Below are 10,691 nucleotides of genomic sequence, written 5' to 3'. Positions count from 1 at the left end.
TATGTAGACACTTTTTTAAAAAAAAATTGTTATTGCTGTGAATCAAATGCCATTTTTTTTTCAAGGTTCAAACTTAAAGATACAAGGAAAAGACTGAGAGAGAGAGAGAGAGAGAGAGAGAGAGAGAGAGAGAGAGAGAGAGACATGCAAGCAAAACTAAATTGACTCAACAGGTTATATATATAGGTTTATATATATATATATATATATATATATATATATATATATATATATATAACAATAAAGAGAAAAAGAAGCCAACATGGAAAGAACTGGAGGGAGGAAAGGAAAGGGAAGATGTGATGTAATTATATTTTAATTTAAAAATAAAAATTAATACAGGGTTTGACCCTTAGCATCATAAAAAGTATAATTATAATCTGGTTTTAGTTTTATTATTTTAACTAACAAAAGATCAGAGCATATTTATCCACAGTCTATCCTTATGTATATTATTAATTTATTTAAACATTCATCAGCTATATGTGGTGTGAACTCTGAGCCAGATGCAAGGAGTTCATGGATCAGAAGGAGCAAGAAATGGGGGTTAAAGAAGGGTGACAAGTCAGTCTTCCAAGCTAAGAAACAATGTCTTCAGGAACTTATATAAAAGAAAACTACAATGAAACATTTCACAAACTAGGTGACACAGTTTAGGGTGTTCAGCACAGTACTCAAGTCAGTCACCAAAACATCAGGAAGCTAAAGGGCACAGAAAAATCTCTGTTACTTTCTAGGAATATGTGTTGGGTCTATTACAGCTACAAAGTACCTGTAATAGATACTGTGAGATACTTTCCCATACACTCAGCTTGCTTATCTGGAGTTCTCAGAAGCCTGACATCTATGGGGGTGGGGGGCAGGGACATGGGAGCATCAGAGTAGCAATCACTATGAAGGAAGTGGAAGTCATCTCCACTGGTTCCCCCCCCCCCGGCAGAAACCCCTGCTCTGGAGAACCACTTGATTTGACACTAATAAGCCTATATAGCTGCCTAGAATCCAGAAATCAAAGAAAGCTATGAATGCATGTCCTTGATCTTTAAAATAGGACTGTTGAATCAGTGCCATAGGGCAAGTGGTGCTGAGTAAACTCTAAAGCGCTGTGGGGTTTTGAGTGGTCGCAGCTGCCAGTCATTCCAGATGCCCAGGTGGGGAGAACTGTTCTAGGCACTGTGCATCAGGCTACCAGACCAATGAGGTGTGATACTTCAGGATGGTGGTGTATGCCTGTAGTAAGGAGGCTGAGGCAGCAGGATCAGTTGCAAGAGTGAGGCCACCCTGGGCTCCACAGTAACACGTAGTGCCAAAATAATAATAATAATAATAATAATAATAATTAGGATCCTTCCTTGGACTCTCCCTTGATTACAATTTTCTTACCAATACTATATAGAGTGTGTGTTAATGTAAATATTCCTCACAGTTTTACTCTTTAGGAGCTGGCACACCTCTGAGGGAATCATCAGGTCTTTTTTCCTTCCTTCCTTGCATGGCCTGCCTGGCTTCCGGTACATCTTGTAATCAGATGATTATTCCTATCCAGGAAGAATATGATTTGTGAGGGTCTCTTTTGTTTCCTGGCAGTAGTTCTACAAATAGCACAATAATAAGATTTAAATGCTACGTATAGTTGAACGATCACTTTGGAACCACATATTTCTTTTCTTTATATACCCTACTCTATTCCCAGTAGCACGGGACGTCATCCAGAGTATTTTGCCTGCAAAGCACAGCACGCATACTCTCACATGTGCTTTGTAGTTTGGCAGCAAGCATGACAGCTTTCCTATCTTTTCTCTGGTTATGTAGTGTAGCTGTATTAATCTGGCTAACATAATAGAAAAACAGGAATGCTGCCAGCTCTAGTCACCCAGTCATAATGTCATGTCAATGACAGAAAGATAAACAAAACGTCCTGTTCCTAAACCAACATTCTTTCCTTGTTTAAACTGTATGCCACCCTAAAGTGTCTTATTTGCTTCTGATCAAAACCCTAATTTCCAAGCAACATAATTTATTCCAAAAACTTGTACTGGGGGCTTGAGAAATCCTACAGTATGCCAGAAAAAAAACTAAGCAAATTCATTGGGTCTAGGAGACAGATGTGGAGAGATGTTTATCAGACCACATGCGAAATAAGAGGCTTTTCTTTTTCCCGGGTGCATAGGAGAATGATTTTCATCACCCACTTTTCAGCACACGAGCAAATATTTAGTCCCACATTATTACATTAAAAATAATACAAGGCAGCCAGGCACAGAATGACAAAAACCATGGATCTTATTAGCATGCAGCAGTATAACAACGTGCAGAAGCAGAGAATGGATAGAATGTTGGTCATTCTTATAGCAGAAACTAAGGGATGTAAGGAATTGAGGAGAGGGGTGGGTGGAGAAGACAAGAGACAAGAGGTGCAAATAAGGCAGCAAGAATATGGTTTTGATTTTGTCTATTTATTTCTAGGTCTATTACCAAATGTGGTAAATATAGTTAGTAATACATATTTAAAACTAAGAATGACTTCAATTGCTGTCCCTACAAAAATAAGTATGTAAAGTGACAGAAATGTTGATTAGGTTGGTTTAGTTATTCTATATTTTATTCATAAATTATACCATCACCTTGAAGCCCATAAATATATACCATGTAATTCATTGATTTATAATGAAATCTTTAAATTGATAAGGAGGTCATGGGAAAACACAATATAATGTTTAAGTAGAAAAATGTTAAAAATTAAATAAAAACAAAATATGACTCCAACACTCTCTGAAATATACACAATGTGTGCCTGAAACACATGAGATGAAATTGCCATGTCAAGTGGTCATCTCTGCTAAGTGGGCTTAGTGGAGATGCTTCCCCCCACCCCCACACCCCTTTATACAAATTCCACCTTCCCAAATTCGGTACAATGAGACACAACAGGATCTTCAACTTTTGTGCTTGGAAATTTTTTGTTAAATTTATTTTTCAGCCTTTAAACTTTAACCAATGCTGACTATATAAGCAGCTGCATGTAAGAGTTTTCAAAACAGCAAATACATCACAGAAACTGACAGCTTGGTTTTCTGGTACTGTACAGGGGAAGGCTCAGGAAGGCGACTGTATTATATCTAGTCTTCCCATTCAATACACAATAGGCAAATATGTCGAAATTAAATGACTGCTATTACTTCTTTATATTAAGAGATAACAAATATCCCCTGCCCCTTTCTCCACTTTTTCAGGAGAAATACCATTAGCCAGTTTGCGCGGAGAACAAGGTCCCCGTGGAGAACCTGGACCAAGAGGACCACCTGGTCCGCCAGGTTTGCCAGGACATGGAATGCCTGGAATCAAAGGAAAACCAGGGCCCCAGGGATATCCAGGAATTGGAAAGCCCGGTATGCCTGGAATGCCTGGGAAGCCAGGAGCCATGGGAATGCCAGGAGCAAAAGGCGAAATTGGACCTAAAGGGGAAATCGGACCTATGGGAATCCCAGGGCCACAAGGGCCTCCAGGACCTCATGGACTTCCTGGTATCGGGAAACCGGGTGGGCCAGGGTTACCAGGGCAACCAGGAGCAAAAGGTGAGAGGGGGCCCAAAGGACCACCAGGACCTCCTGGCCTTCAGGGTCCCAAAGGAGAGAAGGGCTTCGGGATGCCTGGCTTGCCAGGTCTGAAGGGTCCTCCAGGTATGCATGGCCCTCCAGGACCCGTTGGACTACCAGGAGTAGGAAAACCAGGAGTGACGGGCTTTCCTGGACCACAGGGTCCCCTGGGGAAGCCAGGGCCTCCAGGGGAACCTGGACCACAAGGCCTTATTGGTGTGCCAGGAGTTCAAGGACCTCCTGGGATGCCTGGAGTTGGAAAGCCAGGTCAGGATGGGATCCCAGGCCAACCAGGATTTCCGGGTGGTAAAGGGGAACAAGGATTGCCGGGGTTGCCTGGACCCCCAGGCCTCCCAGGGGTCGGAAAGCCAGGTTTCCCAGGACCCAAAGGGGACCGGGGTATTGGGGGTGTTCCTGGGGGTCTTGGGCCGAGAGGGGAAAAAGGACCCATAGGTGCTCCTGGAATGGGAGGTCCACCTGGAGAGCCAGGCTTACCTGGAATCCCGGGTCCCATGGGCCCTCCAGGTGCTATTGGTTTCCCTGGACCCAAAGGAGAAGGTGGAGTTGTAGGACCACAGGGTCCACCAGGTCCCAAGGGAGAACCTGGCCTCCAAGGCTTCCCTGGGAAGCCAGGTTTTCTTGGTGAAGTAGGTCCCCCTGGAATGAAGGGTTTGCCCGGTCCTATAGGACCCAAGGGAGAAGCTGGTCACAAAGGGTTGCCAGGGCTTCCCGGTGTTCCAGGATTGCTTGGACCCAAAGGAGAGCCTGGAATACCTGGGGATCAGGGTCTACAGGGTCCCCCAGGGATTCCAGGGATTGTGGGGCCTAGTGGCCCTATTGGACCCCCTGGGATTCCGGGCCCCAAAGGAGAACCAGGCCTCCCAGGGCCCCCTGGGTTCCCTGGTGTAGGGAAGCCAGGAGTAGCAGGACTTCACGGGGCCCCGGGGAAACCTGGTGCCCTTGGACCTCAAGGCCAGCCTGGCCTTCCTGGGCCCCCAGGTCCTCCAGGGCCCCCAGGCCCTCCAGCTGTGATGCCTACACCATCACCCCAGGGAGAGTATCTGCCAGATATGGGACTGGGAATTGATGGGGTGAAACCTCCACATGCCTATGCGGGCAAAAAGGGCAAGCATGGAGGGCCAGCCTATGAGATGCCCGCGTTTACTGCTGAGCTGACTGTGCCTTTCCCACCGGTGGGGGCCCCAGTGAAGTTTGACAAGCTGCTCTACAACGGCAGACAGAACTACAATCCGCAGACGGGCATCTTCACCTGTGAAGTCCCGGGTGTCTACTACTTTGCTTACCATGTTCACTGCAAGGGAGGCAACGTATGGGTTGCTCTCTTCAAGAACAACGAGCCCATGATGTACACATACGACGAGTACAAGAAGGGCTTTCTGGACCAAGCATCTGGAAGCGCAGTACTGCTGCTCCGTCCTGGAGACAGGGTGTTCCTCCAAATGCCTTCAGAACAGGCTGCTGGACTCTATGCCGGGCAATATGTCCACTCCTCCTTTTCAGGATATTTATTGTATCCCATGTAAAAAAACAAGAGAAAAAAACAAGAGATTTAATAGAAGAAAAGAAAATGACACAAAAAAAATTCAACTGAAAACAATGCTTCAAAACATTTATAATAGTTGGAAAGTTATATTTAAGTGAAAGTTTGGACCATCATGTACAAATAAAAACTAAACCGCATGTTTAGTCCTGTGCACAGCAGATTGTAATGGGATGATGGGACCGATTTATGGATCAAGTACTGACACGTGTGTTGTACCCAACGGACTCATATTAGCTGTTCCATGTTATATGATTTCATAACCTGCTTATTCAAATCAGTCAAAATATCTCAGTCTGGAACATCATCACTAATGAACGTTGTTCATTCTTTGTGCTCCCTTGTAAAGGTATTTTTGAATATGCCTTAAGAGGCTGGTGGTGACAGTTACATACTGTATTTATTTGCGTACTTTCCTCTCTATTCATGCAGGTGTTTTGCTGTGGGATGTTGGAGGGTTCTTCTATAGCGCAGGGTCCATGGTAATCTCTAGTCCAAAGGATATTTCTCCGTGTTAGAGGCAATGCTTTGAGCCACAGAACTACCTAGTCAGAATTGTGTGTGGATGTGTGTGGTGTCCCCCCAAAGAAAAGGTATACCAATGGCCCATTGTGTATCCGCTCAGCAGTCTATTTGCCTAGCAACTGGGTGAGATGCTAGTGTGGAATGCAGGGCAAAGCCCACAGGAGTTCATAATTTAGCTCAGAGACATTAAAATATCAACCCATCTAAAGGGTTTCAGTTTGGAATTTTTCTGTAACTATTTTTTTTTCCTTCTTCATCCTTCCACATAATATATAACATAGCCTAAGCAATATAAACAATTTTTTTTACAAAGCCTTCCCTCAAATAACTTTGCCATTTCATGAACATTTACTATTGATAGCAATTGCCAGTTGTGTGAAATAAAACAAAAACCCTCATGTGCCCACACAGCCAAGTGCAGTGAGGTTTCACCTTGTCTGTACCTGTCTCAGTAGCTGTCATTTTTTCCCAATAACTATGAATTTTAAAAATATGACTTATGCCCTGAGGTTCCAAAGTCAATTGCCAAAATCCAAACCATTCTTTTTCTTTTAATCTGGAGGGAAAAATCAGAATTACATCGGAAAAAGTATATTTTAAAAGAGTAATTATAAGGTATTTAAAAGCAGGCATGTTGCTTCGAGCAATAAGGACTACAGTTGTAGGAAAATAACTGTTTCTTTGACACCAGCCTGTGGAAGAGATAGTTGGAATGTCATAAAGCAATGGCACCTCAGGCCTATGATGTCACTGCACGCTCAGCACCACAGCCAAAACATGTTGGAAAAGAGAAATTGTTTTTTTTTTTTTTCAGATTCTAGTTCAGGCACATAGTAGGTTCTCTGGGTGACCCTCAAAATACAATCAGTTGAACATTTTCTGTTTATCTGCCTTTGGTTGCTTAGGGGAATAATGTGGAATGAGAGCAATAGAATGTATTCTACTTTCCTCAAAAGTTAAAAGTCAGGAGCTAAAAGGAGACATAGATTGGAAAATGCATACATAAATACAGTATAAAGCATGGTCTGTCTTAAATATGAATTATTTTTACCACCACAGTTCTTCTTGTCATGGCTTACTACTGGTCTTTTCCCTTTATGAGGCACAGACACCATTTCTTCTTGAATTTTTTAAAAAAGAATGTGTTTATTAGCACAAGGTTTTTCATTCATTGTTAATTACACAAGAGCACCTTCGAATCCAAAAGAATTTCCTATGAAACCTTCGCTTGCAAAGTAAACAGCATGTCTTTGGACAGCTTTCCTTGGGGTCGCTCCTGAGGACACTGCCTTATAGCTGGTCACTATGGAAGTCATATGGGTCCCTCGCTCTTTCTGCTAAATAGGAACATTGAATTGGTCTGGCCAGATGGGTTGTAAAGTTGCTTTTATCTGTACATGTATGGTATTTTAGTTTCCGTAAAGAAAGACAGAAATTATCTCTTAAGTTAAACCAAATTTCACTTTTTGAAATATCTTCCAACTTATTTATTGGTTGTTACTCAATTGCCTGCCTCTCTCTGTGTGTGTGTGTGTGTGTGTGTGTGTGTGTGTGTGTGTGTGTGTGTGTGATCAGGCATATGCTTCTAAGCTTTTAAGTGGAGGAGGAGCAAAATCTATGCCAGATACTGTATATTCTACCATGGTGCTAATATCAGAGCTAAATGATACTCCATTTAATTTAAAGAAGAGTTTTAAATAATTATCTATGTACCTGTGTTTCCGTTTTGAGTGTTGTCCATCATGTCCACAGTGGTGTGAAAGCAAGTGAATCAAGTATATGTTCTACTTTCTAGGGACAGTACTATGATCACTCTTTAATTCAAAATTAACTAGAGCTTTTCCACGTGAAATGGACCAAACTGGCATTGTTCTATTTAAACAGAGTTTTAACACAGTATGATGTCCCACAGGGGAAAGGAATGTCTGTAGAGGACAGTTGTCCTCAAATATTTTACAGAAACAAAGAATGATGAAAAGACCAGTAACTTGCTTGAGTTCCCATGAATAGATTTGAGGCTGAATGGCAAATCAATTTTGTATTTAAATTTTTGTACTGATTTGAAAAACAGATCATTAAATATCTCTAAAAGTATGTTTCCTGTCTTGTTCATATCATTCAACTGACAACTCTATTTGAACATAAAGTGTTTCTTAATAACACATTGTAGTAATCAGCCACTGAATACAGGGTCTAAAAATAATCACAGTTTGAACAGGACAGTTTATCCCTCCTCAGTTTAGTAACTGTAAATAAGCAGCCCAGATCTCCTCTGTGGACCTAGTCACTACTCCACATTCTTTCTACCTTCTTGTCTTTGTAACCAGGTGTGTTGGCCTCCCTCCCCATTGGTGGGGAAGGTGGACCTTAACAATCACATGACAACTGGTGGGGGGGGTCCAAACCTTTTATGTTTAAGAAATCCAACCCAGCAGCTTATATTCCACCTTCTATACCCACAGCCCTGAGTTTAGTCACATCATAAGTTGCGAGACATTAATAGTTCTCAGTAAGCCCCTGATGAAGTAAAGGCCAGGAGTTCTGTTCAGAAGAGAAAAGGAAGAACAGACTGTACCCTCCTGTATTGGCCAACCCCACCATCACGGAAGAAATTGCCGTATATCTCTTCAGGAGACAGCAGTCTTCAAATACTCCAAGTTGAGAGAAAATAGTTGTGAGTGGATCTTCCAGGCTGAAGCACATGTGTTTCAATAACTTAAAGCACTGTTAAGAAAAGCATTCTATTGTGATGTTAAGTTCTGAATGCCTAGACTATGATAAAAGGATTGTTCAAATCATTAAAGGAGTGAGTGTGTACCAACAGTCTGAGCGGTTAACTAGTTGGAACCATCTTACTAGAAGATCAAGATCACTTCTATCCTGACAAAGCTCAAGTTTCTGTCCACAACCAAAGTCACTACCATCACATTACCTGTGGTCAGGAACAGGATCTTGGTTGTTGACCTCTTATTTGAATGACTGAAATAAGGGATCATACTGAAAAGAAATTTTATCCAAAAGTAAATCAATAGTACAAATCAGAAAGAAATATACCAAGTAGTGAGAGCCATATACATGAGAAAGTATCTGGGGTCTTGGTTATTGTTTGGGACATCCTTTGATGGAGTTCAAGAAGAGGGAATAGCATGAGCAGCTATTACGATCAATAGGTTAGTTACATAATCATTTTTTCTGATGTAAATGTCCCATCCGGTAGTGTCTTAGTTTCTATTGATGAAATTAAATACCATGACCACAAACAACTCAGGGAGGAAATGGTTTATTTGGCTTATGCTTCCATATCACTGGTCATCATGGAAGGAAGTCAGGACAGGAACTCAAATAGGGCAGGAACCTGGAGGCAGGAGCTGATGCAGAGGCTATGGAGGAGTGCTGCTTACTGGCTTGCTCCTCATGGCTTTCTCAACTTGGTTTTTTATAGAACCCAGGTCCACTAGCCCAGGGATAGCACCACCCACGATGGGGCAAACTCTCCCCCATCAATCACTAATTAAGAAAATGCTCTACTGGCTTGCCTACAGCCTAATCTTATGGAGGCATTTTCTTAATTGAGGTCCCCTCCTCTCAGATGATTTTAGCTTGTGTCAAGTTTACGTAAAACTATCCAGCACACGTAATGCGTCTGATTTCCGTCACACGGATGCCCAAGAATGCATAAGCATATGATCTGACTGTAAATAAGGGATTCTCCCTAAAGCTTTACTTGAGGACACAGTTTTGGTCTGCTGTGAACACACACAAAATCCGTTCAACCTACATCTAACTTCCTATTCTTTGTACCTAGAAACATAGGAATTACGTTTGAAGAGAAACAAAGATTGTTTTTAGAAGAACAGAACCTTTTTGTTCATAGAAGGGTATATACGTGTAACAGGTGAAGGTCCAAGGTAGATAGGTGCGTTTTCCATGAGCATATACAGTGTAGAGTATGTGCACATAGAAGAGCTAGGCTGGCTGTCAAGTGCATTATTAGAAGGGAGAGTATACATAGCCCAAACCAAGTAGAGTCTTGAGTTGCTAAACTCTCCCATATGTGTTGGTCTGTGTGTCTAGCTCACTGCTGGGATGCCAGAACCCAACCAACATGTGGCTCAGGGAGAGCAGAATTCATTCCAGATGGGGTCCCAGCCAGTGTTTCGATGGACAAGAAACAGTGAGATCTAGGACTGATGCTGTGGTTCTCAATCTCCTATGTACCCAGATGCCACTGGGGACCTTGAGGAGTTGGGGAAGGGGGTCCAGAGGCTTGAGATTCCCCTACATGCCAGGCGGGAAAGGGATGGCTGAGCCCAGAATGTAGATGAATTCGGTTTGGTTCCGAGTGAGTGCCTAAAAGTACAGAGGGACTGGAAGAGAGGCCTTCTATAGGAGATCTAGGTGTGGCTCTTTACTGTGAAGGCCTCCCTTGCAGTAATTCTTGATGAAGGAGAGGGTCCTTGCTTGTCCAAATGGTTTTGTTCATGGCAGATGTATATGCATAGATCTTACTCGGGGTGAACCAGGGATGAAATATCTTTTATAGGGAGGGATGCCCAAGAAGGGAAGCTCATTGCCTAAGCACTTGGGGGCCTATCTTGATACCTCACTAGCATGGAGAACTCTGGGTTTTTATGTTATGTGACCAGTTGTGATGGTCCTCTCAATGGAGTGCCATGGTTACAAGTTCCAGGACAGGTAGAACCTGGTTGGGAGCTAGTTCAATGCCTATTATTCTCAATTATGAAATAAGCCAGGGTTTGAACCTGCTTCAGCCTTACCAGTTCTTTTGTCTGGTGGCATGGTCCTCTTGCCCCACACATATGATTGCTGCCTCAACTTCTCTTTGATGAACTTTCCCCTAAATTATTAGGGGAACTGAAGGTAGAAGGTTGGTCTTCTTTGAACGCTTCATGATGAGTTGAGGAAAGAAAGAACCTCCCAAAGATGGTGTGTGTGTGTGTGTGTGTGTGTGTGTGTGTGTGTGTGTGTGTGTGTGTCTGTCTGTCTGT

General features: G+C 42.7%; 1 protein-coding gene across 1 annotated transcript in view; it reads left to right on the top strand.

The window, feature by feature from the left end:
- The window catches only part of Col8a1 (collagen type VIII alpha 1 chain), a 131,125-nt gene extending 123,352 nt beyond the window's left edge, over positions 1-7,773 (top strand). Inside the window, exon 4 of the mRNA XM_021209503.2 lies at positions 3,234-7,773. Within this exon, the coding sequence (XP_021065162.1) occupies positions 3,234-5,140 (1,907 nt within the window). The 3' untranslated portion in view covers positions 5,141-7,773. The remainder of the gene's footprint in view (positions 1-3,233) is intronic.
- Positions 7,774-10,691: the final 2,918 nt, after the last annotated feature.

This window comes from Mus pahari, chromosome 12, assembly GCF_900095145.1.
Source record: "Mus pahari chromosome 12, PAHARI_EIJ_v1.1, whole genome shotgun sequence".
Classification (NCBI taxonomy): domain Eukaryota; kingdom Metazoa; phylum Chordata; class Mammalia; order Rodentia; family Muridae; genus Mus; species Mus pahari.
The sequence above is the reverse complement of the archived record's forward strand: the minus strand, read 5'-3'. Positions and strand labels throughout refer to the sequence as shown.